Consider the following 18,720-nt stretch of genomic DNA (forward strand, 5'->3'; position numbering starts at 1 on the left):
TATATATATATATATATATTAGACATGAGTGATCTTTCATGACCAGAGATTTGACAGGATTAAGGGATGATTTGACATGCTGCAAATCATCCCAGGCTGGAGCCCGACTCAGGACAGCAGCCTCCTGCTCACGGTTGTCACCTTTCCTGGGAGTTTGGGTTTTGGTTTGTGGATTTTGTTACAAGTCATTTGTGGTTCATAGTTTTTGCATTATTAGTTCTTTCCAGTAGGTTTGTTTTTATAAATTATTCCTTTTGTTCCCCTTCCTCAATAGTTTCTGTAGGTTGTGTCTGGTAGTTTATTCCCTTTTTCTTTCATTTTAGTTAGTCATTTTTCATATTTACTCCTTGCTCATCTGGTTTTACCACACTGGCTCATGTCTGGTTTCATAGTTTAGCCCTGATTATTTAGTGCATTATTTACATTATTCCTGTCAGAAGTGCTTTGGTTTTCTTGTCCTATTTCCTTGTTAGTTTACCTAGTTCTGCTCAAGTTAGTTCGCTTCTCTTTCCATTAGGTGTTGCCACTTAATTTTGGGTTTTCTTGTGTACTTGTATTTAATTTTAGATCACTATCAGGTCCTCTTGGTTCCAGTTCCTCAGTTCCATGAAATCCACCTGTGTTCCCTCATCTTAGTTATGCTGCTCACCAGTTATTTAAGTTCCCGTCTTTCTCTTTGTTCCCCACTGGATTCTCGTTTCATGTTTGGTCTACATGCTCCGCTCTGTCTTGACAAAGTTCATGCCAAGACTTCTTGCTTTCTCCCTATGCCGAGATCCACCATGTCAATGCAACAGAGCTGCCCATCGCCCAAATGTATTTCCCTTTTTTATAGGATGAATAAGACTTAATTTTGCTTTCTTTGAGTGTTGCACATTTTGAGAGACTAAATACACTTACTAAAGGGCAAACAGTGAAAGGATCAGACACACCCAGCAGCAGGAGGGCCCGTGGGACGGAGCCAGAGCTCTCTGCTTTCACAGATCACCCAGAATGAGGTGTAAAGTGTCACGATAGAGGAGGGATGTCTCGGTTTCCACTCCTGGACCTGCTGCACCTGCAACCCGACCTCAGACAATGATTGAATGCTAAAAGAATTAAAACATCTGATTTATCTTTCTGTTCATAAAAAAATAAAATAAAATAATATCACTTCAGCAGGTATTGCTGTACACCTGATGCCTCGGTTTTTTTCATTTTTACAAGTTAAAAGGAAATCTTCCATTTCTGCTTTTGTTAGATCAGGACCTTCAGGAAGTTTCATTTTGCACTGTAAACACCTATTTTGACACTCTAATTTGTGGATCCTCTTTTTCTTCTTGCTTCACTTCTTTCTATTACCAACCTGTCTGTTCTTAGTTCCAGTGTCTGTCTTTTTCCAGACTAGTAAAGGTTTATTCTTTGTTGACAACCTGTTGCATTAAATGTCTTTCCGCTGTGTATCGACCTTGCTTCAACTAAGCACATACAACTTAAGTTGAAGGTCGTTTCTCGATGCTCAAGTACGTCCTTGAGCTCTTGGCCAGTACGCAGTCTGAGATTGCAGCTGAAAGTCCATTCTTGCCGACGCCAGCTCTCCGATTGGAGCAGAGTGTACGTGATGATGTCACCCTCGGCTTTCCTGGAGTTTCTGCAGTTTCACTTGGGAAAGGAATTCATTTTACATTTACAATAGCTTGTAAAAATGTTTATTTGACATATCAAATATACATAAACTACCCAGAAGCTTCAATTCTCAGTAGAACGCCTTCAGATTAATAGGCTTAAGTTTTTTATTATTATTGATCATATACAGCTTAATTTAAAGGTAAATAATTTACCAGCTCACGTTACTTTTTCAGATTCGTTACAAAGCGTGATAAGACTTGGTTGCCACATTATGAGAATATTTGCTTATGAAATATTTGCCTGAAGTGACAATCGTATTATTCCTTAGGTTTGCAGAAGATCCATTATAATGAAAAGTTATGACGGTTATTTAATGTTTTTCCAACCTGCATCTGGTCAGAGTTGCAACGGGATTATTTTTTTATAATAACTCATAAACACTGATTAACAAAGTGGCTCTGGGTATCAGTTCAGTGCTCTAATAAGGACAAAGTGGAAAAAGTAGATTCCTTTTCCTGGAGCGTCAGCTGCTAGCTGCTAGCTGCTAGCTGAAGCGGCTACGTTAAAACTCACGCAGACGGAGAAGACTGCCTGGAAACAGCTTCAAAGTGGATGAATGCATTTTTTTTAAGACTTCAACTTCTATGCAGTGTTTATCTCTGTATGCCAAAAATTAAAAGCACTGTAAAAAAAAATTTTATAAAAAAAAAAGATATATATATATATATATATATATATAGGGCTTTCTCCTATCCCAAAAACAAAAGGATTAAAACCCATTTCAATGATTAAAGTCTGAATGAAAAGTTTCAAATAAAATTACAGCAGTGACCATTAAATGTCGTCATTCAGATGCTGAATTAGGTTAGAAATACTGGAAGGAAATGGAAGTTGGATGTTTACATATTTAAATCTACATTTAGTCAGCAGATTGTTAAAGTATGTGAGAAAAGTGTGACACGTGAATTTTAGATGACTGTTTGTTACTGATGCAGAAGTGAAAGACAGGCTTGTCTTCATACTTTCACATCTTTGTTTCCTGGAACGTTTGTTCTAGGGAAACATCTCTCCAGCCTGGTTTTCAGGTTATGGTGTCCTGTAATGTTTTAGAAGTACGTCTGTTCTGGCACACCTGATTCTAATCAGTGCAATCATTTCCTCATCAGGCCTTCAAGGGCTGCAGAAGTCTATCTTCTGCAGCCCCTATATGTTGCATCCTATCTGTTTTTTTTTTGTTTTGTTTTGTTGTTGTTTTTTTGTCATTGATGTGTGACACTGTTCAGATGCGGTTATATCAGGATGTAAGCAATGGCGGAAAATTATGACTGAAAATTATGGAAGAAGTCTGTGTCACTGTGTCATTCCTGACTCTGACTGGACATCTAAACAAAACTCCCATACAGAAATCGCAGTCAATCCTCCACAAAAGACGATTGCTATTAGCTGCACTTTCTTTTTAAGAGACCCTTTGTTTTGTTATGGTCTTATGTGACGATACAGTCGGCTCCTATGGCTAAATAAACTTCAAAATCAATCCATAAATGGCTCCATCCGATATTACTTCTGTCAACAGTTTGCTGCTGTGTGAAATCGATGTTTGCATACAGGCTGCTTTAGGGACGTAAAAAGAAATCTCACTGTTTAATCAACAGTATGAATAACCGCGCAAAGAAAATCCGACTTCAGAAAAAAAAAATAAATTAAAAAAATTTTTTTTTATTGCAATTTAGCATCAAGACCTGCGGTGTGAACGAACACAGCCTTAGTTTCACAAATGACCAGGAAAAACCACCCCACATGTCTACAATCACACTTAAAGCATCCAGTATACTTTACATGCATTTTGCTAACAGTGCGTGTTGTTTACCATCTGTGTACCCAAATTTGAATCCAAGGTCTTTTTGTTGAGACAGGAAACAGTGTTGTGCTTAAGTGAACTTTTTTTTCCCTTTGCTACATCCCAACCACAAACATTCATGTGTTTTGTTGTTCGACAGAACAACCAAAAGTTGTGCGTGAAACTGTGAAAGAGAAAGAAACTGATGCACTATTTTCAAACTACAGCTAAACACAGGGACATACTGGAAGAGGTTGATTTGTCAGATTAGCACTTTGAAAATAACATTTACGCAGGTATAATATGTTTTATTAAGCCCACATTTCTGTATTGGAGATGCTTTTATTAGGCCTGATGCACTATTATCCTCTCAAATATCATGTTTGTAATAACTCAGAGAGGAAAATAAAAATCATAATTAACAAAACAAAGTCTGAGGTTTATTAATATTATGCGCTTCACTTTGTAAATTGAACTGCTGAGATTAGGATTAAGAAATCCACACCGACAGTGTAAGTGTGGGACTCTGTGGGATCGAATTGTGATGACTCACTTTGCAACTGACACGGATCTCTGCGTCACAAATCATCTTCCAAGAAATGGAGTGATAATGTCAGTCATCACATCAAAAGCAAAACAATAAATCAGAATCTCTGCGGAAGAAGGAAACACTGAGGTCTGTGTGCCAAAGATGCCTGAACCGTCACTCAACATGCCCTAAATAAAGACTGAGACGTTCCAAATTGCTGATCTCAAGCCGCGTCTTTTCGCCCAGTCAGTTTTATTTATTTTTTCCTGATTCACTTTTGAGAATGACTCACAAGGAGAAAAATGAGGAAATGATTCAACGCAGGTCATCTGATATGTTGAGGTAAGTGACAAATGTTAATTGAATATTATTTTACAATCATCTAAATGCTAAAGTGAAGATACGTTTTTGTTTTGCTGAATATTTCTGTGAAAATCCTAATAATCGGTTTACCGTGTCCTGTTTGGTTCTCTTCTTCCTTCCCTTTGAATGCAGAAACTAGGAAGCACATATGGATATTTGTATTTTCTGGAGGAGTGTGTGTCACTGCATCAACCGTCCAGACCTCTCAGGTCCGCTGGTTCTGGTCCACTCCGCTTCCCCAGAGTCAGAGCCAAACATGGAGGAAAAACATTCAGCTTCTATGCAACACAAATCTGGATCAAGGCTCCAGAAAACTGCAAAACAGTCAAAACACAGATTTCTTTCAAATCAAGACTAAAAACATGTTTGTTTAGAGTTGCCTTTGATTAAAAACTACTGGAAAATTAACCAATATATTTGACGTATATTTGCTGATGATTTTTCTTGACGATTTTTGGTGGCATTTGACAAAATATAATTGATTATTGTGCACTTTGAAATGCCTTGTTGCTAATGTGCTCACCAAATAAAACTGACTCGACTTAAAATCCACATTTAAACTGTTACTGTCTAAATAAATGTGCATTCTAGATTATTAACTAGATTCACACACATCTTGTTCAAGAAGAGAACATTTTGATTTTATCCTGATTAATTTTTATTAACTTTTTTTTTTTTTTTTGCTCTTCTTGCAGAATAATCCGTTTTTCATAAATGATTTGGCATATTCTGGGAACCGAATGTCCAATGTGTCTTGACTCAGCTCACTCCTTGTTCTCACTTCATTAAAAATTAACCCATTCTGAGCAGAACCTTCTGTTTATGAATCAGGAGAATAGCTCTTCCTGTAGGTTTTGTGTTCTGATAAATAACTGGAACCATAAAGACAAATACGTTGAATCATTAATGAATTATATCAAAACAGAAAGGAAGGAAACTTAGCGTAGAACTCCGGAATAAATGTGAGCCAAAAATACTCTGCAAAACGTCTATTTGTGTTATCTGTGGTTTCTCAACAGTGTTATCTGACGGTGCTTCCAGTAAGCTATTTAATTAAATGTGTTGGCCTGTTGCCAATGAGGCATCATAATTAATTTCTACTGCATCATATGAGCAGATTTCAGTCGGATAAAGTTCCTGTCGGCACCTGTTGTTTCGTACCTTAAACATTTTAGCGGCAGAATGTTGAAAGTTGTTGCAACCCAGTGGGTTATCAGTTTCATCCGCTGATCTTTAGGACATGTTTTGTCACTTTCAAGTCACATTGAGTATAATTTCAAACCACTGCAGTGGCAACCACTACTGTAAACTCTTTGAGTGTCGCTTCATTGTCAGTTTTCTTATTATTTATCATTAAGCCTTCGTATAACCAGATATAAGGCCCAATGATGTCAAGACGTCTTTCGTAAGAAAGAAAGGCAGCATGTGTGGAAAAAGTGTATAAATAAGTTGGAAACAAGCCAAAAGAGCTTTGCCAACCTGAGTCATCCAGTGAGCACATTGTCTTACATTCAAAGGAAGGTATTCCAGCTGTAATCAAGCAAAAGCAAAAAAAATATCTGATATCAGAAACTTCTGCGCTCTAATGGAGAACCAGTATAATGTGGAGATCAAATGTTTAACATGAAGTTTAAAAGGAAGCTCCCCATCGATAATGTAAGCCAGGCACCTGTAGCTGGCGACTCGAGAGTTTTAACTCGGGGAGTTCTTAATAAGGGGATGTATTTTGGATTCTTCAGCGTTTAATACCAACTTTAGTTCCTAAAATACTTATTTTAGTTCCTAAAATACCAATTTTAGTTATTTGAGGTGAATCTGCACTGCATGAAAAGCAGACTGCCGTGCTGCCCGTCTTCCTGGACTGTTTGAGCTTTTGTTCATCATTAAATCACCCTTTTCATCTACATCCTGGGTCTGCCTGCGTCTACCTCCTCACCTACAGATCATGACACAGACTGTCCAAATGCTTGTGCGATTGAATGTGAACAATAGTAAATTATAGAATCATCTGCATAAGAATGGTAGGAAGTTGCCCACAGATCAGTCATGTGCATCGTGAACAAGATGGGTCCTAAGACTGAACCCTGAGATAGTCGCCTTTAGTGACCTCAAGAACGGTGGAACTTACTTCGACCATCTTGCACATGTTGCGTCCTACTTACCAAATAATCTGCAAAGCATTGCGCAGCTTGTTTGGAGATGTCAGTTTTGAGACGAATGTCTAACAGGATATCTTGGGCTCATGTAGAGTGGAACGTTGAGTTCACATGCACGTTTTTAGACGGTGGAGAGAAGTTCCAGTAAACAGAAGAAAACAGCATGCAAACCAATCACAGAGCTCAAGCTGGTTTCAAACAACCACAGTTTGATACTTTGCCTCCATTTACAAATGGATTACACTAAATCTGTCATTTTATAAACGGCAACTTTTAGTTTTTTTTACTGTGTCCACCATTGTTCCGATCAATTTACCGGAGTATCTGATGGTGCTGCCAACAGTTCACAGTTGCCAAGTCTAATTAGTAACTGGCAGTACAGAGGTTCATGTATGAGACGCACATGAGAAACAAACTTCCTCATTCAAAACAATCACCTGTCATACTCACCTGGATCCTAGCCATTGACCCACCTCGCCTTCTCCCGACGAAATCCCAGACCTGACGCAGAGAGAGAGAGAGAGAACGTCCTCATTATTCACATTCTTGTGCATATATTGAATAATCCTTTAATTTAGCTTTTATTCGGGAAAAAGTAAAAGCATCCGAAGAAGCTTCTGGAAAAACACAAAAAAAGACTACTTATAGATGGCGAGTTAGTTAGTCAAGCACAATTAATTTCTGCAGACACCAAAAAATAAAATAAAAAATTAAAGTTGACGTCAAAATTGCTTCTTTGAGAGTACTGCTGTGGCCAGGAGGGGTTTTATTTGCTTTGGTTAATGACAGACCAGTCTCCCTGCTTTACATTAAAGCAGGCCAAAAAAAAATATGTCCCAACCAAAGTTCAAAGAAGACGTCCCACCTAAATGCACTTTGTAATCAGAAGACGTATCTCGACAAATGCTCCAGGATTTATGCTTGAATTGGTTTCTCCAGAGTGTGACGAGACGGAGAGAAGCCTCATCACATCACCATGACCTTTGGAGATGCACGGACAAAGACGGGTTTTCTCTCATGGTGAGAGGTGAGGACACCTTCAACGACTTCCCATGGAGCAAAGACAAACAAATGACAAATATAAGTATTGTCAATGCATATGTAGGGCAGAATGTCATACTTCCAAGACTACAAGACAACGTCTGCCATGCTAATTCTGGGCGGCGTTGATCTGAATAAAGAAGCTGCAGAATCTCATTTGCAGGGAATGCTTGTCATATAGGAGATTGTCAAATGTGCCACAAATCCATTTTTCCCCAGATGGACATCGAAACAGTACACAGGATTTGTGTGCGAAGAAAGAAAAACCTCTCTCCTCCTCTTGTGCAGTGAAAGTGCACATGTATTACCATACAGGCAATAGTCACAGAAAAACACCAAACCTGGATCACTGACAGACACCGTTCTGACAGAACGAGACGAGATGTTTCCAACTATCAGCCCAGGTACTCAGCGCTAACTGATAGTGACAGGACTGGTTTTATACAGTGCTGGATGAAACAATGTGGACCATCTCTGGTTACAAGTTGACCTTGGCAGGGTTTGCTATCTTGTTCTGTGCTTTGATATTTAAGTCAGTGGAAACAGTTGTGAACTCCTTTCTTAGAATCTTAGATGGTGGATCCTGGCCTTCATTTAAACGTTTAAAGTGATCTCAGGTTGGAAACGGATCTAAACTGATCTAAAGAAAATAGGGATGGACTGACCCAAGTTGGCAGGTCATGTTAAAACCCAAACACTGGTTTGAGATTAACGTTTCTTTCTTGGTCTCTCTCTATGCGTTTCTGAGCTGTTGAAGAGTCGAGCTGTTGGCTCTCAGCCCATCTCAATTACACAACACGAACTCTATCACTTACAACGAAGGGCCTTTCGAGTGGCAAGTCAACCATGCATGCAAATTTTTAGACTCTGGAAAAAATCTGCAGTAAACGGAAAACAATCCAGTCATGGGAAGAACATGTAGACTCTTCATAGTAAGACTCCAGCTGGGACTTAGCCCCATGACCTTCGTACTTTGATTCAGCAGGGCTGACATCTGCATCACCTACGCTGACTGGAAATGGGTTTCACTTCAACAAGCATTTTTAGAAAAGTTTCTAACACCTGCGGTTTGATGCCTTCCCTCTATTTTGAAGTGGATCGCGCTAAAGCTGTTGCTTCATAGGCGAAATCATAAGCAACAGAAACTTCTTTCAAACAGTGTCTATTTATAAACGTGTTTCCATAAATTTATTTTTTGTGCGCATTTTGGCACTAAACTCGGAATGTTTTTAAAATCCAAACCTCCAGCTTTTAGGGGAAGAATCTCTCCATTTTATGTGAGTTTGCAACCTCTACTGCTTATTTAACAGCGTCAACATCTGACGAAATTGTGCTTTGATTCGCTCCAAACATGTAGATGGAGACACACCTTAGTCACATTTTTTTTTTTTTGCTGTGTAGTTGGATGGAAACAGGGCTGTTGTTTTCTCCAATTTACCATAGTATCCAGTGCCGCTGCCAACAATTCAGTGTCAATATTTTTAATGACTTACTGACAGGGCAAGTACACAGTTCCCTCCTGTATGAGACACAAACTTCCTCATTCACTTAACAGGCATGTCTTACAACAATAAAAAAATAACTTCAGGAATGTTTTGCGCGTCTATCATGTGCTCTACACCTGAGCTGTAAAAACTCGGGTGTAGTGAGACATTGATCACGAATTCCTCGGGCCATGGAGACAGCTGGATGATGTGGGAGAGACTGCTGTCCAGTGGAGTCACACATCCTGAAGATTAACATAACCGTTTGGGGTTTAAATTACTTTAATCAACAGCAAGTCTACAAAAAGTTGCCATGTTGCCTTGAAGTTGGACAAACATAACAAAATCAACACTCACAACTGTCTTTTCCAGTTTTGCTCATTTAGAGTCGGGAGGTTTTGCCTATTCATGTTCCCAAAACATATCAAGCACAGACTGGGTGGCGAAATTTCAAAGCCTACGTGAAACTGAAGCATTTATATGATCATTTTTATCTGTGAAATATTTAAAAAAAACGAAACACCTACCTGACTGTCCAGTTGTTCTGCATGATATAATCTGTGCCTATATCCTGTTTCTGTTTGTGTCTGTACATCGGTCTGTGTGTTTCTCATCGGCCCGCAGATCGATTCCCATGGCAATTGTGAAAATCACTTTTTTCTCTAACTCTTATTTTTAACCCTGTATTTCTGACTTCTTTTTTTTTTTCCGCAGTCCTTTAAACGACTGCTGGTCCAATCAGATAAAACCACAGAAACAAGTACTAAGCAGCAAGTTTTATGCAGCCAAGTGCAGCCAAGTGCAGCAAAGAGCGCGGAGAGCTCTTCGTAGTTGACGTAAAACAGCAGCAAACGCACGGCAGAGCACAGGAGAGGCAGCTTCTTCTACCAACACCCAGCTGTTTAATCTAAATCAAGCATCTCAAACAGGAGAGGCGCTTTTCATGTCGGCAACACTATCACTTCGGACAATGAAGGAAACTCTTCAGTGCACCTTTCAATCTCCACACCTCAGGGGGTTTCGAACGCTTCCACACCTCACCTGAAACTCTTGTTAGGAAACATTTCACAAGTTATACCAACCCAGATAATAGGACTGGACGGGGGTGGGGGTACAAACAAGCTGCCCCAAAATTCAGACTTTCACATAAAGGCTTTCAATTTTTCCGTAAGAGAAAAGATTAATTGTTCAAAAGCTCTACAAGAATACACTCAGTACAAAGATAGCAGCTGTTTTTCTTTCTCTTTTTTTTCCATTTGTGTTAACATATATTGCCCAGGAGGATTGCGTGGTGTGTTGTTCTGAACTCTTGTGGTCAACACTCCCTTCGACAAGGTTCAGAAACTCTACCAGATTTCAGAACCTGGTAGAGTTTCTTCAGTATTTCTTCTTCTTTTTATCATAGCGGTAAAGCAGGATTGTTGAAAATTATTCCCGGCTGTCGAAGAGGTTTATGAGTATTTTGTCGGACATCAGGTGGATATTCTTAGAAAGGGTGGGGGACAATTTTTCTCCATTTTCCTTACATGCTTAGTCACAGGAAAGCTGCTGAATGTGTGAGTAAAACGGGAACAAAAACCTGAGCTGTGGAAACATGGCAAACGTTGGCTGTTTGTTTCTGAAATATGTACTTAAGAGTTACTTCCACATGTATAATATAGGCCAAAAGTCTACAGTCTTCACCTTATGGTGTTTGGGGAATTTCAATTGTTTCATAATAAGAAATCCCAAATATGACAGAAAACATTTTTTTACTTACTCAATAACACTGATTGTTGCCTAAAACTACGTCATGAATGGATGAAAGTCTAACTTCATTTGACACATTTGTGTTTGAAACAGGAAAGCATGGTTCAACATCCTCAAAAAGATTCAGGAAAATACAGTTTTATCTAAAGATGGAAACCACCTTAGAAAAAGTTTACATTTCTTTTTTTTTTAGTTTTGCCTTTTTGAAATCTTAAAACCATTAAAGCAGATACTAATCTTCTGGATATTGTCATATAAACGTCTGAAAATGTGAGAACTTTTTTCTTTCTTCTTTTATGTATATTTTAATATTGATTCTTGGGAAGGGAGCATCAGTGAAGGAGGACACTCATCACTGTGCTCACAGTCTTTGTTCAACTCTGTATCCTTCAGTCAATTAGGGTTGACCAAGACTTTGGACTGGTTTTTCTGGTAAGAGCAAACAACACAACCCTTTCTAAGAAGACAACCACCCACTCTCTGGTTCTTATCTCTCTAGCAGACTGTTTCTGCATCTGGTGCACGACGCAGAAACACTCCCTTCTCTGGTCATTGACTTGCACAAGGGACACTTGACCACATGGGATAAATACTACTTATTTAAAATGCAAAGATGGCAATAAAAAAAACATTTAATAGCATTAGATGAATCTGAAATTATATCAGCAGTTTTGATTTTTAATGCTTAACTCATCTGAAATGAATTCAACCTATTTCTTCAAGACTGCTTGAGTGCAAAAACAGCACATTTTAGTCAAAGAGGAGAGGGAATCACTGACGATTTCACATGCTTTTGATCCACGCAACACTGTGGGTCTCCTCCTGGGCTTACTACACCAACATGGATGTCACTTCCTCTTTCAGTCACATTGTTCTCAATTTCATTATAACCCCTAAACCGCAGAGCTGCAAATATTAAAACGGTGAAATTAGACTTGTATTGTACATGTAGAACACATTCTCTGCCCTCCACAGAAGGAGAGCATCGGTGAATAAACAACATCACAAAGATCACAGCAGGCATGTCAGCAACGGAGATCTGAAAAGGTTTACCGCTATGGTTATGAAACAATATGAGAAACTTCGACCATCCAATATTGGCAATATTTGAGCCACTTCATGTTTTCGCACTTCTTTGTGCTACATCATGAAAAAATAGGGAGCAGAAAGCCTTCTGTATGGCACTGTTAGTACAGATCTCATAAAATGTTTGCTTAGAAATGTTTACTCCTTGTATTTTATGCCTAAGAGACCCACAGGCAGTAAGCAGAGTTATAAATTGAACAAATGGATGCGTTGAACAGTCTTTTGTGTTGTCTTAATTTTACCTGCTTACTAGTGCGGAAACAGAAGCACAGCAGGGTAGGAGGAAAAGAAAAAGAAAGTAAGTTTTCTTAGTCCTTTTTTAGTCCTTGAATTGGGCTGCTTTGTGTTGTTTCAATGTATGTTGTTTTAGAAAACATTTGTATCATCTACAGAATTATAAGCCACTCAAAAATGTAGGTAGGCAAGTATTAAGGCACACAACTTGCTTTAATAGAAAAAACATCATGTTGACCTTTATGATTTTTCTTTACTTTTTCACAGGCGTACTCTGGTTTATTCTGATGCTGAGAATGAGGATGAGGAAAGACTCAAATCAAGAAAAGGCCTCCCTCAGGGCCCAGCTCCTCCAGTGCTACCAAATTCCAGCTGAAAGTCCATCATATCTCCTACACCTTCACCAACTCGAATGATGCCACCAGCTCCACCACTTTCACTCCTGTGGCCCGCGCAATGCATCCAGTTCCTCCAGCAACTGGGAATTCCTCTACCAGGTAAATTATTAATACGTTACACATAAAGTGAGCACATTTTGAGTGTGTGTATAGTCATATTTTTGTTATTTATTTGTAGACGCAAGGCATTTTTGGATTTTAATATGACAGCATGAACGAGACAAAATTATATGCAAATGAGGCATCAACTGTCCTGTATGTCATAGGTGTTTACTCATTTAATTGCGTAATACCAACACATGGTTACTTTGCTGAATATATATGTCTGTCTGTATAAAAATATTATTATTTTTCAAATGACAACTACCAGAACACCAAAGCCTACGAGGATCTGAAGCTGAGGATTTTGGAAAACCGGAGACTGTTGCAAGCAATTCTCACCAGAATGGCTCCCACTTCTCCTGCTGAAGATTGGGAGTCACTGGATGAGGTCAGCCTTCCGGCCTCTGCTCCAGAGGAGCTGGAAACCCTGAACAAACAGCTGGAATCAGGCGCTGTTAGAAAAGAAATTAGTCTCTCTTCACAGTAATCTGCTGTCAAGTGCAATACTGTGTAAATATTGACTTAAGTTCTTTGTGTTACTTTTTAAGGTAAATGCCTTGGCTGTAATTGGAGGGAAAGACTTGAGAGCTACAGTTTACAACATATTGCCTAAAATCATCTTGAACAGTCTCAGTACAGCTTCCTGGGGTGAAAGGGGAAGAGAAGTTTGTCTGCTCACAAGCAGTTGCTGACTGTAATATTTAGTGAGTATAAGTCTGTGTACTTTTCATCCTCAAAATTAGATCCAGATTGGTTTTCAAGACATCCTGTGTGAAATGTAGATACTTGGTGATAGTGCTTTTCCTATTTTGTCTTGCACACCAATCTCATTATGATCATATTATTTCTTGATAATGCACACTTCCCGGTTTTTGAAAAATTATTTTGTATGCCTTTTTTAGGAGCTATACGAAAGAGCCAGGGATCAGAATCACTGAAGGACATAGAAATCCAGGCTCTGGTGAGACTGGCTGAAGCACTCAAGGAATCGGAAAGACTATGGCGCTACCACAGCAGCTATGGGAAATGACCATCCCAATGAGGAGGACGAGGCTTTGTAAAACAAATACATTTTTTAGAAGACCTTGCGAACTTTTTTTCTTGGAATATATAGCAATTTATTTTGACCTACTGCGAATGTCCGCTGGCCTAGAAGAACTATATATAGCATTTTATTTTCCAATAAAATGCTAATGTCCGCTAAAAGTTGTCAGCGGACATTCAACTGAAAGTCCGCTGAAAGTCTAATGGTGGTCAATTTTGAGTCCGGAAAACGTCCTTACGAACGTCCAGCGGACGTTCAACTCAAAGTCTTCCGGTCGACCAATGGCGTTTCATTTGGACGTCGATCAAACGCAGTCAGCGGACGTTCAGCGGACGTCCTCCGAACRTTCAGTGCTAGCATGGGTACAAATTGTTGTTTGAAGAATCTTCTCTGCTTCGCTTTTAATTTCATATATGCTCATGAAATTAAAACCGCGATGTTTTCGACCATACTACAATGCAGACGTGGGATTTTTTTTTTCGGCAGCTTCTCACGCAAAATTCAAAACTGTACCTCAAGTTTGAAACCAAACCAGCTTCCTTTTCTGTTCTTCTTTTAACTTTGCATATATTTTTAAAATACAAAAAACATAACATTAAGACAAACCTTGAGTAAATTGAAAGCCTTATTATTATTATTATTATTATTATTATTATTATTATTACATTTTAAAGCATGAATCTCTCAGGGGGGAATCTTCAACTCTTCAGCTGTTTTTTTTTCCTCCTTCACCTCTATTTTTAACCAAAGCAGATGTATGCCATCTCCGCCGGTTTCCTCTTCCTCCCTCCCCTCAGGAGGCTTTTTACCATGCAGGCCAATCACAGGCTGTCCCAGATAAAAAAAAAAAAAAAGCAAAGGGGAGGCTGCACAGTACAGCCACAGTTGATCTGCTTTTATAGAGTCACACGTTCAGATTCTGCATCATTTTGCTCTCCTTGAACATCCCAGCTCACATGTCTGCAGAGAGGTTTGGATTCGGCTTGTAACGTCTCTGCCAAAATGTGCCTTTTCAGAGCGGCCCTGCTGTTTGCTGCACTGGGTGAGTAATTTCTTCTTCTTTTTTTTGTCTTTTGAAAGCGAGTCATAGCAGTAATTAAGTCACTCCGAACTGTTTTAAATCATGGGTTATGCAGAGGATTTCACAACTGTTATTTACTGAGAGACTTTTTTTTTTTCTATTTGGTTGCTGATATCACTCGGCGGCACGTGTCCGGAGACTTTTGGTTCAAAACTGTGAATGAGTAGTTTGTAATGTTTAACTTTTTTCTGAGAGCCGTGCATTTGTTGCATCATCCCCTCAGTTTTCAGGATGAAAACTCGCTGCTGTGATAACGCAGCTCAACTTGATGCCACAGGGAAACTATCTAAATTGATAACTCCTTCCGCATCAATGAAAAGGATCCTTCACCTAGATTTCAAATGACAAACAAAACCATCTGGGTTACATTGTGGACACAGTGTTTAAAATGTGGCTTCTACATGTTATGTAGAAGAGAAACTGAAGTATTAACAAAGGAGCCCATCTGTCATGTTGCAAACAACTTCATCTCTGTGTTTCATTCCGTAACCAATAAGAGAAAATATTAGTGAGGTATCATCTTCACTGGAAATAGGAACTTAGATTTCACAAGTTAATAACTTTTTCTTTTCTTTTTTTCCTGAGTGATGTGTTTGAATGTTTGGGAGTGGAGGCGGGAGTGAGGCTATGATACCTCACTCCCGGCAATGACATCATACTGAATTAAAAACTTTTTTTAATGTCAAATCATGTGTTGCTTTTATTTACTAAAAAAAAAAAAACAGGGCTTTTGTAAACAGCAAATGAAACTGGGTTTAGAATAAAGACAACATCCTGACTCATACTTGATTTAAAAAAAAAATAATTTCTCCATCCCATACATTTTTCGGTGGCCTATGTTATATCGACATTGCAGCGAAAGCATATTTTCTCAGCATGCCGTCCTAAATGAAGCGAATGTGTGGTTTAGTCAGTGTGTAATGGTGAATTATCAAGTGAAATTTTGATCCAGAAGAGTCAATATTCTGAATATTTTGGATGTTCCCCTGGTTCCACACCCCTGATTTAAATGAATGGGTCCTTATCAGGCCTCAGCAGAACTTGACGAAATGCTTTGGAGGGAATTCAGGTGCGTTGAAGCAGGAAAACCTCTAATGCATACAGAACTTGACCCTCCCCTGTCTGAAATCGGACCCCACTGTTTTACTTCATACAGCTTCAGATAAGATTAGGATGAAACCAAAAGCTTCGTTTCTATATCTGCTGGATCATTGCAGCTATTGGTTATAAATCCCACTTGAAATGGATTCCATTAAATTTAAATGGGTTCATTTAAATTCAGCAAAAAGATACAGTTAGCTAAATGAGTATTACCATTTGGTCAGTTATGTGAAGAGTTTTTTTCCCCTTGACATACGTCTAAAGAGTAAATGTTCTTAAGTTAGTGTTTTAAGCCTACGCTCACATTGTGCTGTTGAATGTAGGAACTGTATTCACATAGTTTCAGTTTTATCTACAAACTTTCAGTATGTCTTAGAAAAACAAATTACATTGCAGACAGTGGTTGAAATCCAACCCTCAGTTTGTTGCAAGGCATATGAAGAAACTAAGTTCTCTCTAGATGGATACTGAAAACGTGAAATGGTCTTATCAGAAATGTTAAAGCTTTTAGGGAATTTTGAACATATTTAATCATGTTAAAACAGTTCGACAAAAGAAACCAGTGGATTTCATTCATTGTTTATTAATAACAATGGATCCCATAACTATTAAAAAACAGACTAATCACATATTGAAGAGGTACCTCTTAAAAATGAAGCAATGGTAAGACTCAAAGGGTTAGATAATGGTTGTTAATAGGTCTCCTCCTTATCTTGTTTTTTTCAGATTTCATTTCCTGTGCCACATTTCTAGCACCTTTAAACATGGGAGGAGTCACAGGCCAAGTGCAGTTTGACTCYGACAACCAGACAGCCACCTTAAACGTGTCAGGTGCAGGATCCTGCGCTGCAGTAAACATTTCCCTCACTGTGTTTCCCGTCATGTACGGCCACTTCGCTCAACCCTGCTCTGAGGCAAACATTGGTGTCAACGTCTTCACCTTCACTGCCAATCCTTCCTCCGCCTCTCCCATCAATGTGTCACTTCTCTTTGAACAAAAATCAAACTTGGATGACCTGTCAGTGTCTTTGGAGACATGTGACGGCATTAAAGTATGCACAGTTGTAAGTCGAGGTCAGACACAACTGACTCGCCAGGCGAGATTCACAGAGTCTGYTGCTGGTAACATTTACATACGTGCTAATGTAAATAATGGCAACCCTAGGCTTCTTGCTGACCTCGTGACTATTGGTCAGGTGAATGCCCCAGAAATCAGCATCAACATCTTTGGATCCACAAGTACAGCAGCTAATTGTAACATACTGCTTGATAGATTAGATGAAGCATCTTTAACAAATCTGGGAAGTGTGAAAGTCGGAAACCCTACGAGTCCTCAGAAATCCCGTCTGGATTTTAGTAGCTTTACAGAGTACTCGTATCTTCTTCTCAAGGTGGGGTCCAGTTACAAGTGTGCTCAGGTATACAACATACCAGAGAAAGAAGTSAGAGCTGTCATGAACATGAGAGGAATCAGTGGATATTTCAACTTCCGTCAGGCTTCACCGTTTGACGTGACACAGCTTAGCGTGAATCTGACAAACTTAAGGGAATTAGTTGGCCCCTACCACGTCCACAATTTCCCCGTCCCTTCAGTCAGGTCAGGCCAGTGCTCAAATGATAATGTGGGTGGACACTGGAATCCGTTTGCTGTTGACACAACTTCTCCACCATACCCTGCAGGGCCTGGATCAACTCATGACAAGTATGAGATAGGTGACCTGAGTGGCAAACAYATGTCTCTTTCTGGTAGAAGTACATTTCAAATGACATTCACTGACTTCAACCTTCCTCTTTTTGGACAGAACAGCATTGTAGGTCGCTCAGTTGTGATTCACCTGGTCGGTGGTGACAGGTACGCGTGTGCCAGCATTGGCTATCCTGGTGCAGTGACAGTAGCCAGTGCCACATTTCAGACCCCTGTGGTGGGAAAGATTATCTTTACTCAGTTGGTGAACAATCCTTTGTCAGATGTGTCCATCTTTATGGATCTGTCGTACGGAGATCCCACRACAATAACAACTCAAAACCATAACTGGCASGTTCATGWATTCCCCATTAGCTCAGAKAGGGATGATGAYRAAGGGAGGTGTATCACAACAGGWGRYCACTGGAATCCTTTTAAGATYAACACAACTGATRSSAGCTACGCCCTTCACTGCAAACCATCCTGSCCCCKATGTTGTGAGGCCGGCGACYTCGCCAACAARYAYACCACCATTAATCTTGACACCRACATAGGCRRCGTGAARTCCAAACACTTTTTYACTGACGTGACTTCCTGGTTAGACATAWMTGGCATTACTGGTCGTTCTGTGGTCATCCATGAAGCAGAAAGGGGAGGCCYGAGGATCGCTTGTGCMAATGTTACTGARGTCCRGGTCCCTACAGCYAGKTTAGGGACATGGTTTGGCCSTGTATCATCCAGAGGCCAGGTGAAATTCTCACAAGCTGTTCCTCAAGGCCCTACAGRAATCACTGTGTCCTTAGAAAACYTGCAGTCCTTAGCTGGAGGCTACCATGTCCAYATMTTGCCCATTATTGTTGGCAGCAGTGATCCTTGCTCAAATRCARAYATCCTTGGCMACTTTAACCCAYTGGCCTGGAAMAYAKCTAGCTCTCCCTCACCCGGTGTGGGCACCGTGGACCAATATGAGATAGGGGACATCAGTGGGAAGTTTGGGATGCTTACTRGCCAGAAYAWSWTTAAMGCTGTCTACATGGACCCGAACATGCCGCTTACTGGACCTTACARCATCATGGGAAGATCTGTYGYAGTYCACTACACCRATGGMTCACGGTAAGAACCAACAAGCATTCAAGTTTGATAATAAGGAAACAGAAAGGTACAAGTTATGAAATGTTTTGCATAGTATTACCACAGGTTCCTTCTTCTTAAAAAGAACTGG

General features: G+C 39.6%; 1 protein-coding gene across 1 annotated transcript; it reads left to right on the top strand.

Annotated features, from left to right (window-relative positions):
* Nucleotides 1–14,510: 14,510 nt before the first annotated feature.
* Nucleotides 14,511–18,615, top strand: LOC103462438 (uncharacterized). Its single transcript, XM_008405235.2, has 2 exons — nucleotides 14,511–14,674; nucleotides 16,541–18,615. The coding sequence occupies exons 1-2, from the start codon at nucleotides 14,635–14,637 to the stop codon at nucleotides 18,613–18,615; spliced, it is 2,115 nt and encodes a 704-aa protein (XP_008403457.1). The 5' UTR covers nucleotides 14,511–14,634.
* Nucleotides 18,616–18,720: the final 105 nt, after the last annotated feature.

Source organism: Poecilia reticulata, linkage group LG1, assembly GCF_000633615.1.
Source record: "Poecilia reticulata strain Guanapo linkage group LG1, Guppy_female_1.0+MT, whole genome shotgun sequence".
Classification (NCBI taxonomy): Eukaryota; Metazoa; Chordata; class Actinopteri; order Cyprinodontiformes; family Poeciliidae; genus Poecilia; species Poecilia reticulata.